The 15,857-nt window shown below is 39.7% G+C and overlaps 1 protein-coding gene across 1 annotated transcript in view; it reads right to left on the minus strand.

Moving 5' to 3' along the window:
* Positions 1-5,138: 5,138 nt before the first annotated feature.
* Positions 5,139-15,857, minus strand: part of Map3k19 (mitogen-activated protein kinase kinase kinase 19) — a 53,841-nt gene continuing 43,122 nt past the window's right edge. Inside the window, exons 11-13 of the mRNA XM_042683425.1 lie at positions 12,741-12,887; positions 11,004-11,701; positions 5,139-5,205 (exon numbers count right to left, since the gene is read on the minus strand). Coding sequence (XP_042539359.1) covers positions 5,139-5,205; positions 11,004-11,701; positions 12,741-12,887 — 912 coding nt within the window. The remainder of the gene's footprint in view (positions 5,206-11,003; positions 11,702-12,740; positions 12,888-15,857) is intronic.

The raw sequence follows: 15,857 nt of genomic DNA on the forward strand, positions 1-15,857 counted from the left end.
GAGCTGTGATTCTAGTAATAGACCATTAACCTTGAGGCAAAAAAGCTCAGGGGCAGCACCCAAGCCAAATAAGAGCCCTAGTAAAGCAGTTTGATATACTAGCTTAAGTAGAATTTGTAGTTGGTGCTATCTTGAAGTGGTAGGAGCCAATAAAAGTTATAGCTTAAAACAACACGTGGTTACGTTGAGGGATAAATCCAGTGTTCTTGAAAATGAAGAGTGACCATTCCATCCTTATCAAGACTCAATTTTGCCTGACAGCTGGCTTCAGCTTTGCTTCTAGATGTAGACTGACCTAATTCACTGCAAATAAATGGTGCTGTCAGACCTTAGGAGTAAATTTGTCAATAAGTCAAAATGACATTAATTTTTACCCTAGCACATTTTTATTAAAGTATGAGGGGAACAGAGCATTAAGACCCTGTCCAGGAGCAGCCTTTTGGACAATCACTGTCCAAAGGGGAGATTTACTGTAACAGTTGACCCATAGGGCATAGTTTATTGTCCTGGTAACTCTGACATCCTCTGACCTTGGTGGGCCACTTAAGTAAAATGTTCTGTCTCAAAGATTCCTGCCATCTCATCTATTTTAAGTTCCATTTTCATTTTTCCTATCTATTTTCATGGCTACCTATCATTTTCGCCTCAAAGATTGGAGAACTTTAAATCTTTTAGGAAATGCCAAGCTGACATCTGTCTTTGGCTACTTTCCTGATGGTTTGTGGCATAGGCCTAGATAAGGCCTTGTCCTTGCTTTCTGTCGATGGAAAAAGCTGAATGATGAGAAGGAGATCATAATCAGCTGTAGTTGTATTTGAGGAGCCATGCTGTGGAAACAGAATAAACTGTTGAAACCGGTGAGATACAGCAGTAAACAAAGCAGAGTAAGATGCCCCACAGATGATTTTAAGAAGGAACTATAGTAAGACACTACGTGAATCCAGAGGAGCAAGAAAACAGGAAAGTACTCAAGTTCTAGCAGTCAACATTGCGTTGATCTGGGGCCAGTTACTTAACGTTGGCTGAATTGTCTGGAATATAATCAAAGCATCTAGTCTTAATCTGGGCACCTGTGTCACCTTGTGCTATGGTTAGGATATCGAGGGACATCCTGATTTGAAGTATTGCCTGACCTCTCAACTATCACAGAGTTCAGTAGAGTTAGCTCTTAGGCTGTACAATTTGTACTTTTATAGTCGGGAAAAAAAAGGAAAGTTGGTTGAAATATTAACAATGTAAGATCTAATGAAGAGGAGCATCTAGTTTTCTCCTAGATCTATAGAAATAGCAGTTGATAGGCAAGGATACAAGATCTGGACAATTGGAAGGTAGACAGATAGGTGTCATGTAACCACATATAAACTATTTCAACCTCTCAGTTTTAGTTTTGAAAGGTGATTTCATTTGGATTCTGATAACATTCCCCCCTTCTCATATAAACAGTTCTTCATACTATTTGTTTCTATATGATCTCTTGTTACTAGGATAAGCTTTGTCCTACTAGGACTCAATTCATTGTAAGTATCAGATATCCTAGTTAGTTTTTCCTTGTTCCTAGGATAAAATATCCCAATTGGTCTGGTCCCACAGGCAGGTCAAGTGGAAATCTATACCAGTAAGATATTTTTCTAGCCAAATGTGAGCAACAAAGCTAAGCAGGGAGACCTTTTCAATTTGACAAATATTAGTTTGAGCCATCCTCTATGTATCTGTCTGCAAATGCTCCAGAGGAGGATCAGATCTACAGAAAAGATCTTACAGGGGCTGGGAAGGTGGCTCAGTGGTAGAGCACTTGCCTTGCATGCCTGAGGCCCTGGGTTCGATTCCTCAGCCCCACATAAGCAAAAAGAAAAAAACCAGAAGTGGTGCTGTGGTTCAAGTGGTACAGTGCTAGCTTTGAGCTGAAGAGCTGAGGGACAGCGCCCAGGTCCATAGTTCAGGCCCCACTATCAGACCCCAAAAAAAAGAAAAAAAAAACAAACTTACAACAGCCAAGGCCAAAATTTTTTAATGGCAATTGACAAAACAGTCTAATTATTTCTATTATATACAACATTTTAGGATAATTAATGTTGACATCATTGTTAGAACCATAAACTCTTTCTTACAAATAAGAACACATGGACAGGGCTGGGGTTCATCCTAGCTACTCAGGAGGCTGAGATCTGAGGATCATGGTTTGAAGCCAGACCAGGCAGGAAAGTCCATGAGACTCTTATCTCCAATTACCTTCCACCAAAAACCTGGAAGTGGAGCTGTGGCTCAAGTGGTAGAGTTCAAGCCGTAGGACCAAGACACATACACACATAGGCATAAAATTTAGTGTTAGTTTTATATAAGTGTATTCAATCTTGACCCTAGAAAAACTTTAAAATAATCTTTTAAATTGCAGCCAGCTTAATTACACACATAAACCCTTCATAATTTCCATCTTTTATATACTTCAAGACCTATTCATAGCACTCTGATTTCTTTGTCCGAGCTGTTTCTACCCTCTATACACACTCTTTAAGGACCAAATATATTCTACTTTTTTTTCCCATTTGGGAACAATTCTTTAAAACAAAGCTTACTTTCATTACTCCCGCATTTAAAAGAATTTTCTTTAGCTTTGTTTTCCCCCCAAAAAAATGTTTTCATACCTTCCTATATACCATTCCTACTTGCTAGCTCCTTTCTGACTTTTTCCAGTATACATTTTGAAATAACTGTTACAGTATCTTTGACTTTAGACAATAATGTTTCTTTTCTTGATAATATACTCTTAGTATCCATGAAAAAAGGGAATCTACAACTGTTTCTTTATGCAATAAAAATTTTGTAAGGCCATATTTTTACAATAAAAAGCATACCAAAAAAAATTTGTAAGGCCAGGTACTAGTTGCTCACACATGTAATCTTAGCTACTCAGGAGGTTAAGATCTGAGGATCAAGGTTCAAAAGCCAGCCCAGGCAGGAAAGTCCGTGAGACTATCTCCAATAAACCACTAGAAAACCAGAGATGGCACTGTGTTCAAGTGGTAGAGCACTCCCCTTGAGCTAAAGAGCTCAGGGACAGCACCCACGCCCAGAGTTCAAGCCCCACAACCCCCCCCAATTGTAAGTATTGGTAGATCCATATATTGTAAGAGATAACTGTATATGAAATTTATTTATAACAGTATGAAACAGGTTATGATCATTTGTCCAGATTTTAAGATCCCTTTTACTGTTTACATCTAAAAATACTCATTTTTTTCCTTTGGTTTGAGCCTACCCTATTCTTGAATGCCTCCATTTTTGTTAAATATGATTGAAAAATAGTAATCATTTTGAAGAGTAACAGTAAATCATATATATATACACTCAAAAGAACACTTCTTAACAAAAAGTTTTAATCACACAAGTCTGAAACGCTCAAATTGAAAATCATGTGTCTTCAGTGGCTCATGCCTGTAATCCAAGCTATTCAAAAGGCTAAGATCCAAGTATCATAGTTTGAAAAAAAGCCCAGGCAGAAAAGTCCCTGAGACTCAACTCAAATTAACCCTCAAAAGTGGGAAGTGATGCTGTGGTTCAAATGGCAGTGAACTAGCCTTGAGCAAAAAAGCTAAGGAACAGCCACCAAGCCCTGGATTTAACCACCAGTTTAGCACACTTGTGAGCACAAAGAGAGAGAGAGAGAGAGAGGAGGAGGAGGAGGAGGAGGAAGAGGACGAGGACGAGGACAAGGAGAAGCAGGGAGGGAAAGAAGAAAAGGAAAGGAAGGGAAGGGAGGGAAGAAAGGAAGGGGGAAGGGAAGGGAAGGGAGGGAGGGAGGTAAAGAAAGGGAAGGAAGGAAGGAAGGAAGGAAGGAAGGAAGGAAGGAAGGAAGGAAGGAAGGAAGGAAGGGAGGAAGGGAGGGAGGGAGGGGAGAAAGAGAAAGTCTGCTGTACTAACTGGTCAGTTTTGTTGGAATTCCAGGAGCAAATTGATTTTTTATTTTTGTTTGGTTTGATTTTTTTTGCCCAATGTTTGATAGACTAATACCCAAAGGAATACCTGCTGAGTCTATGATCACAGGTTTTCTGAAGTATTTTAAGATATACATACATATTAGCACAAAACAAACACAATGAACTCTTGTTTGAGCCTCAAGAGGCTGAAGATAGAACCAATTTAATAGATTCTCCTCAACTAGCGAGCACTTGCTTTAATTCTTTAATTACTTTATTTTTATTTTTTATGACTGTTCTGGGGCCTGCACTCAGGGCCTGGGCACTGTCCTTGAGCTATTTTTGTTCAAGACTAGTGCTCTATCATCCATTCCTGGTTATCATGTCATCTGCAAAGAGGGAGAGTTTTACTTCATCTTTCCCTATTTGGATTGCTTTTATGTTTGCAGCTTGTTTTATTGCTGTAGCTAGACATTCTAGTACTAACTTGAAGAGAAGTGGAGAGAGTGGACATCCTTGTCTCATTCCTGAGTTTAGAGGAAATGGCTTTAGTTTTTTGCCATTAGGTATAATGCTGGCTGTAAGTTTGTCATATATAGCCTTTATAGGAGGGTGGTTCTTATTCCTGCAGAAACAGGTATTTTAGATCCAGTTATATCCTAGACAAGAGCCAAGTCACACATACATGTAGTTTATCTGAGACACAGTGGCAAAATATGTAACTGGGAAGTCAATGTAGTCATCTACTTTGTTACTTGCATATGGTAAGAGAAGAATTCAGGCACACTGAGAAATGTAGTAACCAATAAGAAAGTTTATTAGGAAAGGAATACATTTTTCAATAGATTGAATGCAAGTCATCTCTGGGGCTAGAGTGACTACACAATTCTAAACTAATGACATTAAAACTGAGAAGCCAAAAAAAAAAAAAAGGGAAATGTCTTATAAAGCAATATAAATTGAAGTCTTTAGATAATCAAAAATTGTAAACACTGGAATAGGGGGTTCATTTTTATCATTAAGAAATTGCTCATGAGCAATATACTTGAAGCTTGAGGACACCGATATGCAACTAAACTTTGTAAATGACACTGCAGGATCTGGTTAAGTTGGATTAGGTGGCATATCCAGTAGGAAAGCAGAGATCCCTTAACCATCATTCCCCACAATGAAGCAATATGGGAGCATCTCCAGTGGGCCTGGGAAGAAAGTCTTGATGGATATTCAGGGACTTCTCTTCAGGAAGGAGTGTTTTAGGAGCTGGAGAGCAGAAGGTCGCTCATGTTGATCCCTGAGAAGTAGAAAACATGTTAGAAGCAGTCATGTAAGTCTGTAACAAGATCTACTGGTTTTAAATGCAGATCTTAAAGATAACATAGGACCAGATAGTTCAACTTACCTAGATCGAATCCCAACTCATTTCCTCCATGTAATCTAAAGCAAGTGACTCAAACTTTCCTCATCAGTAACAAATGGCTAACAAAAATACCTAACCCATTGTTATTTTTATTTTTGTCAGTCATGGGGCCTGAACTCTGGGCCTGGGCGCTGTCCCTCAGCTTTTCAGTTCAAGGCTAGTATTCTACCACTTGAACCATAGCACCACTTCCAGCTTTTTCTGCTTATGTGGTGCTGAGGAATCGAACCCAGGACCTCATGCATGCAAGGCAAGCACTCTACCATTGAGCCACCTTTCCAGCCCCACCTAACTCATTTGAGAGGATTAAATGACACTAAAAAACAGGTGGCTACTGTAATTTAAAAGTGGGCCCTACTTTGCCATGGCATTTTTGTTCAATTGAAGATAGAATTTATACACATTTAAAATTCACATTTTAGTGTTACTGTGTGATAAAAAGCTTAATCATTAAATTTAAAAAAATTTAACACTTTAGGGTGGGATTGGTTGGAACATACTGTAAATGTGTGTGAAGATGTAACAATAAAATCTACCGCTGCATAACCAATGTAAGCTCTTAAAAATGCAGATAAAGGAGCTGGGTATATGGCTTGGTGGTAGAATGCTTCCCTAGCATGCATGAAACCCTGGATTCGATTCAAGACCACATAAACAGAAAAAGCCAGAAGTAGATCTGTGACTCAAGTGATAGAATGCTAGCTTGAGCAACAGAAGCTCAGGGACAGTGTCCAGGGCCTGAGTTCAAGCCCCAGGACTGGCAAAAAAAAAAAAAAAATACAGATAAAAGTTTTAAAATCAGGCCACTAGGTACTAGAGGCATGGGTCAAGAGGTAGAGAATGCTTTCCTTGCCTACTCCAAGCCCTCAATTCAATCCCTAGAGTGCCCTCCAAAACACAGATGACTAGAATTTAGAATTATACAGATTCTTTAAAAAAAATGAACATTTAGCCAGGCACTGGTGGCTCATGCCTGTAATTAATTCTAAGCTACTTAGGAGTGTGAGATCTGAGGATTGTGATTTGAAGTCAGCTTGGGCAGGAAAGTCCATGAGTCTCTTATCTACAATTTTTAAAAAAACAATATTTAAATGTACCTTATTGGCTTATTAAAATGATGTCACTTTGGACACTCTTAGACAAGTAAAAAGGAGGCAGTTCTCTGAGGTAGTTTCTTTTTTTCTTCAGGAAAGCAAAAGACTTTAGAAATATGTCAGTTAACTGAGAAAACAATAGCTTTTGTGTCCTGTTCCAAAGGCGTTCTTTTAATTGTCTTCTGGTAATTTGGGCAGCAAAATAACATCTTCCAGGTGAAAACAGAAAGTACTTTTATTTATAAATGTATTATTTTTTTGGGGGGGGGGTCCAGTCGTGGGGCCTGAACTCTGGGCTTGGGCGCTGTCCCTCAGCTCTTCAGCTCAAGGCTAGCGCTCTACCACTTGAGCCACAGCGCCACTTCCGGCTTTTTTTTTCTTTTTGCTTATACGGTGCTGAGGAATCGAACCCAGGGCCTCAGGCATGCAAGGCAAGCGCTCTACCACTGAGCCACCTTCCCAGCCCTATAAATGTATTTTTAATATAACATTTCTCTATCTGGAAATCATTTTTCCTACTTTCAAAATAGGCAGAAATCCTTCTTCAAAAGTCTTTCCCTTATACAGATTGACCCATTGCAACAATGAGACGTACAAGACACTATGTCTAAAAATGAACTTTACAATTTAGGCAGGGAGTGGGGGGCATGGGGGAGGTGGGGGAGTGGGTGGTGGAGGGACTGTAGCTGAGGAGGTGGGAGGGAAGGGATGGTAGGGGAAAAACAAAGGAGGAGGCAACAATGCTGGATAAGAAATATACTCATTACCTTGCTCATGCAACTGTAACCCCTCTGTACAGTATTTTCACAATAAAAAAAACTTAATTAAAAAAATGAAAAAGGCCTAAATAGCAAAAAAAAAGTCTTTCCCTTGCCATCTATTAGCCATATTGCCTCTGTTCTTCCTGCCAAATGTTTCTAACATGTTCAAGTCTGGTGACGTTTTCTTTCTCAACATGTTATTTTCTGAATCACAAATAACATTGAAACCACTGCTGTATAGAAAGTTCCATCTTGGGGCTGGGAAGGTGGCTCAGTGGTAGAGCACTTGCCTTGCATGCCTGAGGCCCTGGGTTCGATTCCTCAGCACCATATAAGCAAAAAGAAAAAAAAAGCCGGAAGTGGCGCTGTGGCTCAAGTGGTAGAGCGCTAGCCTTGAGCTGAAGAGCTGAGGGACAGCGCCCAAGTCCAGAGTTCAGGCCTCACGACCGGACCCAAAAAAAAAAAAAAAAAAAAAAAAAAATTAGGCAAGCAGGGCTGGGAAGGGGGCTCAGTGGTGGAGTGCTTGCCTTGCATGCCTGAGCCCCTGGGTTTGATTCCTCAGCACCACATAAGCAAAAAGAAAAAAGCCAGAAGTGGTGCTGTAGCTCAAGTGGTAGAGCACTAGCCTTGAGCTGAAGAGCTGAGGGACAGCGCCCAGGCCCAGAGTTCAGGCCCCATGACTAGACCCCCCCAAAAAAAAACAAAAAAAAAAGTTCCATCTTGAACTCAGTGACAGTTAACGAGCTCATTCTCCTTTTCTCTATGGGACATTTGGAATACTCATTTCCTATTCCTGAAACGATCTCAGTTTAGATTTAAGAGAAGCCATTCTTTTGATTCCTTCACCTTAGGGCAATCCTTTCTCTCCTTCTTCAACTTCCTTTCTTTAGTGACATCCTAAGTCTGCACTGTGCATATTCTCTTTTCTTCCCCTATAAGCATTTTCAAAAACATTTTTATAGACTCTCTAATTTTTATAACTATAACTGTTGACCTTAACCATGATTTTTTTGACATGGTACTGGGGATTGAAATCAGGGTCTCATGAATGCAAAGCACATGTGCTACCAGCTACTCCAGCACTATAGTTTTAAACATGTGCCCACAACTTTAATTGCTTTGCTGAGATCCACTCAAATAGATGCAAATGTCTCCTTAGACAAAGGGAGAGTGTCTCATTTCCTTCCCTTTCCTCTTTCATGATGGTTATTTCTCCCATGATCCAGTCTCAAAATCATAAAATCCTATCATCTTTCTCCACTATCAAGCACAAATCCAACTTTTCTTCATGGCATTCTTTATCCAAAATCCTCTGTAGCACTCCACTTTCTCACTGCTTTTGCCACAAAGCTAAATTCTTTGGCCTAACTTAGAGCTTTCAGGCTAACCAAAGCATTACCCCCATCCATGCTATTCTCACTGCTTTCCCAAGTTCTTTTTTTGTTCTAATCTAGTCTTGCTCCTGGTTTATACCTGATCCCCTCTATTTCTAAGTCTTTACAATGTCTCATGTTGGGTGTTGATGGCTCATACTTGTCACTCTAGTTACTTGGGAGGTTAAGAATAAGAGATTATGGTTTGAGGCTAGCCTGGAAGAAATTTTTATGAAATTCATACTTTGGGGCTGTGGCATATGACTGTCATATCAAGCTATATGGGTACCTAACAATAGTAGGATGGAGGCTCCAGGCAAGTTCCAGATGGAAAGGTCTTTGAACCTCTGTTTCCATAGAGAGAATTTAGATATATTTACATATGCTTGTCATCTTGGCAATAACGGGAAATCTAAAGTAGTTCATTTCTGGCATGTATGTGAGAGAAGGAGGTGAAGGCTATCCTAAAAATAACCAGTGAAAAAATAGTCCTAGAAGTATGCTTCAGCCATATCAGCTTAATCCACATTCAACCCCAGTACTACACCCTCCCCACAAAAAGTGCCTCACTCTTTAATTTCTAGCTATCTACACCTCCACAGAATCTTGTTAGCTACATTTTAAATGAGATACTTCGATCCTTAGGGGGTTTGTTTTAGGAAGTATTTTCAGAGGTAAAGCATGTGTGCCTGACATTGATTAAGGTGTGCTAGTATTCTCCCTAATGGATATTAACTAGAGAGTCTCCATTGTGTGCCCTATAGTGTGTGATTCCACTTAACCTGCATAACCCTGTTAATATATATCAGTAGTGTAAGCCCAGTTGTGCTCAGTTTGTGAAGCAATGGTTCAAAAGATGATCTATGAAAACTTCTCTTTCTCTTTAAAACTATCTGTGTATATATGTCAGGACAAGTTGAATGAAAATGAGACTAGCAAATGGGTTCTAGTTGAAAGTTGATAACAGGTAATTATTACACTCAGCAAAGCACCTACAATCATTGTAAAGCTAAAACCAACCTCCACACCTAATATTGGTCCATCAGAGATTGTCAACATCATTGCATCCCTGTTGCAGAATTTGCAAGGTTGGATAGCTCTGTGCCTGGTGGTCTGTGCACAAACTCTACACTGGAATACCCGAGAGTTATCCATATCCAGAGATCCTCACAACTCCCTAACCTGCTGGAAGGGATGTAGAAATGTGTTTCTGCCTTGGCTTGTCTATTCCTCCTGAACTCAACCAAGAGAACATGAGATAAAGAGACAAAAAAAAAAGAGGCATGTTTCTTGACAGACAATGAGCCCCAAGGTTTCTTCCATTCATGTAGAAAGGCAAAGTAAAACCTCTTGGAGTTGAAGGTTTCCATTTGTATGTGATATCAGCTGGGCTATAGAGTTTTTCACGTAAGGATATAAAAATACACTTCATTTGAAAACAAGAAATTGAGTGTGAGTATTGAGAATTACTTTTCTTACTAGGTGGGTAGATTTTTAGGATGCTGTACCCCATTCCAGAATAATGAGTAGGCTCCAGGCCTCACTCTTCAGCTTTCCTCCAAAACACACACACACTTTAATCATAACTATCTCTCTGCTTATATGCTTTATTTATTGCCTTATTTTTCAGTGCTAGGGAACATACTAGGAGAGTACACCCTAAAGCTGAGCTATACCCTCAACCTTGTTTTATTTTTAGATTAAGAATTCATATGAGGGGCTGGAGAGGTGGTTCTATTCCTCAGCACCACATAAGCAGAAAAAGCCGGAAGTGGCACTGTGGCTCAAGTGGTAGAGTGCTAGCCTTGAGCTGAAGAGCTGAGGAACAGCACCCAGGCCCTGAGTTCAAGCTCCATGACTAACAAAAAAAATGTATATGATTAGATACTACCTAGCTAATAATTTGGAAAACACACTCAAAATTAATCTCTATAGTTCCTATAACTACCACATTTTACCTGGAAGTTTGTTTATTCCATAGATAATGAGATAAAATAAAAAGGGAAAACAGGTTGTTTTCAAGGGTCTTGCTGCTTCCCAAATACTCTAGTACTTGATACTTATTCTTTTTGTTCAAAATATTTTCCATTCCTTTCAATGCAGAGAGATATCACTTCATGGGAGCATTTCCTGGAAAGGTGTTCCATTGGTAACTAGCATAATCTTCAGGAAGTTTTGTGAAACCATTGATTTTGGAAATGCTTGTCAGGACCTTATAAGGCATTTAATTGGAGCACTGTCTACTTGACACTGTACCCTCTTACACCCTGATACAATAATGAATACAACCATCCAGTATGGTCAGTGTGATTACTTTCAGCACAATTCACTCCTTGCTTGATTTCTTTACTGAAACAGAGACTTTAATAGGCCACAAATTACAAGGGGTAGTACAGCTGCTTGGAATCTTTGCGGATCTATTCTTTTCCTACTTCGTTTCTTACCTGGTCAGGCACATGCGCACGAAGTCTGCTGCATCTTGGGAGAAGTGATCTGGTAAAGGAGGCATGAGACCTCTGTGGGCTCCAATGTAAAACATGGCTGCCATCCTATCCATGGAAGCTAATGGAGGCTTCCCTGTGGCCATCTCAAACACAGTGCAGCCAATGCTCCAAATGTCTGATTTCCTTCCATAGCCAGACTCGTTGATGACTTCTGGGGCCATCCAATATGGTGTCCCATGCATGGACTTTAGCATGTCACTGTGGGTGCCATTTAAGCCTGCCCAAGCCAAACGCTTGGCACAGCCAAAATCGATCAGCTTTATGATTCCAGTTGGCATGAGCATAACATTATTTCCTTTGATATCTCGATGTACCACACAGTTCTCATGGAGATAAGCAACACCTTGAAGGATTTGTTTTGTATACTTACAGAACACCATCTCAGGCAATGGCCCAAAACGGTTTATAATACTAGAGATTGAGCCTCCAGGAACAAACTCCATGAAAATGCTTACAGTGTTCTCTTCTAAGCATGTACCCAAATAGGCCACAATGTTGACATGTTTCAAGGCTTTAAGCAAATCTACTTCTTCCTGTAGTTTCCGGTATTCTTTTTCAGTAGCCAATTTATCAGAGGTATCCAAAGCCACTTGTTTCACAGCTATTAGTTGCCCTTGGCTAGTGAGACCACAGTATACCTAGAAACAAAACAATACCTTACTACTAAATTTAAGTTACATAATATCTTCACAGAATTCTACATGTGACGTTTGAGGTTCCCTTTTCCTCCTACACACTTGTTTTTTCTCTATGCTGATCCATCCCCACCTAAACGAAACATATTTAAGAAATTCTGTGTTTCACTGGAGCCAAGATGGAGATGAATAAGCAGCATGATAAATAGATATCATATTGGCTTAGAATCAAGTAGGTTGGATTGATTGGAATTCTGGCTTCACCATTCTTCAGCCATATATTTTTAGAGTAAGTTGTATAATCTTTATAAATTATTTTTTCTCAACTGTAAAACTTAGGTAACATTATTTGCCTCATAGATTTTTCTATGGTACCTTGGGAAGACATCTCACCATGTAAGTAAAACCCTTCTAGGTCAGATCTAAATTTCCCTGAAGAAAGGAGGTGGGTCCTGACCAGCCTCTTTAATATGATCTCAGTGGTTTTATGTCTTCCCACCTTCTCACTGAAATGTTCCCCACTAGAAAGTATATGGACCTTATTTGGAAGTCAGTTTTTTTCCTTTCCCAGGCTATTTTTCTAGATTACCAAAATTTTATATGGTCCTTTTCACTGCACCAAACACAAGGAACATCTTCTAATAGCATGCAATGATTCTCCCACCTCTCCAGTGACGTGTGGAGCTACTGAAGGAAGAGAATTCTTCCTCATTGGGTGTGAACCTGAAACAATGAGAAGCTAGAAATTCATGGCCATGTGCCCACATGAAGCCTGAGAACAAGAGCCAGTCTGTGAAAGACCAGATCCTAATGACATGGTTAGGCCCTTAAACCACTTGTTCCCAAAGCCAGATCAACCCCTCTCAGATGCATAAAGTAATAAACATCTTTCCCTTCAGAACAGTTTGGGTTTTCTGTTACTCTGGCTGAAAGAGTTTTAAGTAAGGGTATGGACAGAGGAAGCATGGGGAGAATGAGTAGAGAAGAAACAGTGAGGAGGCAGAAGGGAGAATGCTCATTTCAAGAGTCCAGGTTAACTTACTGTGCCATAGGCTCCCTTTCCAAGGATCTCACCCTTGGTCCACAGGATAGCTTCTTCATGCTTTAAACTATTTTCAGAAAATGTCTTCCTTTCAATTGAGTTGGGGAGCTCCTTCCTGTCGTCTATCCTGAACCCATTGTTATACCTCTGGGGAAAATAGACAAAAGGATCATTGCAAAATTCTTGAGTCATTGACATGGAGAGTATGATATTCTTCTTTTCAAATGTACTGGTTCTTTGCTTACAGGTAACTTTTAGGCACACAGTTTTGCCCAGAATGAGAGAATAGTGCACTTTAGTTGTCCACTTCAGCCTTGTAGATTACACCCATCTCATATATTCCTTATATATTCTGTAGGATTAATAACTGATAGCTTTTAAGCTTCCTGTCCACTTAAATAAGCTTCCTGTCCAATTAAAGAAAGCCAAATATGCAGCCCCACTGAATCATAGATTATACCACTCCTAGGTAGCCTGCCATACCTTCCCTGCACCAACAGCCTCTAATCAGGTAACACTTTTAGCCTTCTCTTTTTGCACTACAAATCTTCTCACTCCCCTCTCACTCCCCTGTCTGCCTTTGAGTCTTTGCCAAAATGGAAGTTGTGGTGGCTGACTCTCTTGTCACACCTAGCTCCAAATGGCCTTTAATCGCTCTTCATTCATTTCCATAAACACATACACATATACAAACATAAGCCTCTGTAAACAAGCAATGCAAACATACTTCTATACACAAACACATGTACAGATTCCTCTCCCCACCCCCAACACACACATCCATAACAAAGGATTTAAATGGGCATGACCAGTAAGCAATTATCAAAAGTTCTACAATCCTTCTTGCTTCTGTAAGGAGATTCTTGCCTCTCTAAGGAGAGCCCACAGACCAGCAGCCTAGGAATCACTGGGAGCTGGTTTGGCCTGCAGAATCTTAAGCCCTAGACAGATTCAACTGAAGTTTATATTTGAATGAAAAAAAAGTGGGTGTTCACAGTGAAGATGTCAGGAGTCAGAAAACAAGTATCTCTTTGAAGAACTTGGGCCACTTTTTCCAATTGATTGGTCAAAACCACATATGCTTTATTTTGACCCCTGCTACTAGAAATATTAAAAAGGAGTCATGGTGAGCTCCTTTAAGAGGAAGAGGTTTGGTAAGGTCACTTTCCTCATGAATGTCCATGTGTTTTCAAAGCTGTCTGTGTTCCTCTTACTCATTTTCTCATGTTTCTGTACAACTGAAATTTAGGATTTCTTGGAAAAGAAATATCACTAAAGGTTATTTTTGACTCCATGATTATATAGGTAGAGTTATAGAATAATGTTTACTGGCTTGTTGGACTTGAAATGACTTCGCCAATTTGAAATGGCAGGTTGGTAGGCCTATCTTAGATATCTAGGTATGCATATAACATACTGGGGGGGGGAGGGGGGAGGCTGGGAAGGGATGTGAAGGGTAAACAAAGGAGGAGGCTGCAATGCTTGGTAAGAAATGTACGCATTATCCTGCCCATGTAATTGTAACCCCTCTGTACAGTATGTTCACAAATAAAATTAAATTAAATTAAAAAAAAATAACATACTCATATTTCACCACAGCTTGGAGGCTTTTCCAAATCATGGTCTGCCTTCCAGCGGGGTCCAGGTTCACCATATTTAGAACGAGGAATATCATCACTGTGCAGAAAATATGTTCCTGCCACTCACTAGCTGCATGATTTTGGGGGTGGGGGTCAAGCTACTTTATTGAGACTCAGAGGTGGGAGAGGGGTTGAAAATGCTCTGAAGACAGCAAACTCTGGCATCTTCAATAGGGTGGGCCCTTCACAGACCCATAGTCTCAAAAGATCATGATTTTTAAAAAATCATATTCTATAAAATGGGCACACATGAGTACCTATTATAGTTATAGAGTTATTGTGAAGTATAAAATGAGAATAGACTGCACATCTCTTACATGTGATAAGTTCTCAGGAAACCTAGCTATGAGGATAGCTATTTATGTATGTTTCTGTGCAACTATTTAAATACTTTCTTTTTTCCCTAAGAAATTTCATATTTTATTTTATTTTTATGATACTGAGGCCTTAACTCGAGATTTTGCACTTGCCAGGCAGGTCCTCTACTGCTGGTACTATGTACACATTCATCCCTTTTTGCTTTATTTGTGTGTGTGTGTGTGTGTGTGTGTGTGTGTGTGTGTGTGTATTTCTAATTTCTATTAACATCAATTCACTGTACATATCCACACATGTATACAATGTATCTCAATCAAACTCACCTTCTATCCTTAAACAATCATTCTTGATCCTGATATAGTGTGATATAATCTAGCTTACTATTTAATAAATAACATTTTAGTTTTAAACTTATTTTTCTGTCTTTAAAATTTGAGAAAAAACACTAGGTGCTGGAGGCTCACACCTGTAATCCCAGCTACTCAGAAGGCTGAGATCTGAGGATTGCAGACCGAAGCCAGCCTATGCAGGAAAGTCCATGAAACTACTTTCTCCAGTTAACCACCAAAAAGCCAGAAATGAGCTGTAGCTCAAGTGGTAGAACACTAGCTTTGAGAGTGAAAGAAACACAAAGAAAAAAAGAAAAGAAAAAGCTCAGGGAGATTGCCCAGGACCAGCTCAAAAAAAAATTTTTTTTGAGAACTAGATAGGCACCAGTGGTTCACATCTATCATCTTAGTTACTTAGGAGGCTAAAATTGTTGAGATCATGATTCAAGGCCAGCCTGACAGATAAAAGTTAAAAAGAAACACCTCAATATAGAGCTAGACTTCGGGGGAATGTCTCTTATCCTTGCTAAGATTCCTGGCCTAACCAGGTAAGAAGAGAGACCTTATCTCAATAGTACTGAGCAAAGCTGTGCACCAGTGGCTCAGGCTTATAATTTTAGCTATTTGGAAGGCTGCTTAGGATCACAGTTTGAAGTTAGTCCAGGCAGAAAAAGTTCACTAGACTCCACCTCCAAAATAACCAAAAAGCAGGGCTGGAGGTATGGCTCAAATGATAGAGCACCAGTGAGGAGTACTAGTCTAGCAACCCTTGGGCTCTGAGTTCAAACCCCAGTGCCATCAAAATAAAGTTAAATTAAATTTGAGAATAC

Source organism: Dipodomys spectabilis, unplaced genomic scaffold (assembly GCF_019054845.1).
Source record: "Dipodomys spectabilis isolate Male_0828 unplaced genomic scaffold, ASM1905484v1 ptg000081l, whole genome shotgun sequence".
Lineage (NCBI taxonomy): Eukaryota > Metazoa > Chordata > Mammalia > Rodentia > Heteromyidae > Dipodomys > Dipodomys spectabilis.